Genomic DNA, 494 nt, shown 5'->3' on the forward strand with positions numbered 1-494 from the left:
ACCAAGCCACTGTGCCAAGGTCGTGAGGCCCTTGAGACATGAGGCAGGTGAGGGTGAGAAGACTGCCGGTTTTCACGTAAATATCCGCTTGCCCGTTTATTCTGGCTCGTGCCTCTGCAAACAAAAATATATTTCTTCATTAGCTTACGTTCAATCATTTACTTCCTTAATATTAACAAATTTCTTCCCTCTTATTATAATATTCGTTCCTTTGGATAAAAACGAACGTATGTTCATTCCACGTTATATATATGCAATTTCTACAAATAATTTATAAATAATTTGAATGTATTTTATTATTCAAAAAATAAAACAGATTTCTTTAAGTCACATTGATAAAAGAAATTTTATATTTGAGATAAAAATTTCTATTCCGTAATAGACTCACCCTGTAAACACAAATAAATAATTAACCCTCTATGAAAAAGCACTCAATCATTTACTTCCTTAATATTAACAAATTTCTTCCCTCTTATTATAATATTCGTTCCTTT

General features: G+C 31.0%; 1 protein-coding gene across 2 annotated transcripts in view; it reads right to left on the minus strand.

Annotated features, from left to right (window-relative positions):
- Nucleotides 1-494, minus strand: part of LOC102678616 (zwei Ig domain protein zig-8-like) — a 420,477-nt gene that overhangs the window by 46,384 nt on the left and 373,599 nt on the right. For both annotated transcript variants that reach the window (XM_006610694.2, XM_031508149.1), the window contains one exon: nt 1-114. In XM_006610694.2, coding sequence (XP_006610757.1) covers nt 1-114 — 114 coding nt within the window. The remainder of the gene's footprint in view (nt 115-494) is intronic.

This window comes from Apis dorsata, unplaced genomic scaffold, assembly GCF_000469605.1.
Source record: "Apis dorsata unplaced genomic scaffold, Apis dorsata 1.3 scaffold_75, whole genome shotgun sequence".
Classification (NCBI taxonomy): Eukaryota; Metazoa; Arthropoda; class Insecta; order Hymenoptera; family Apidae; genus Apis; species Apis dorsata.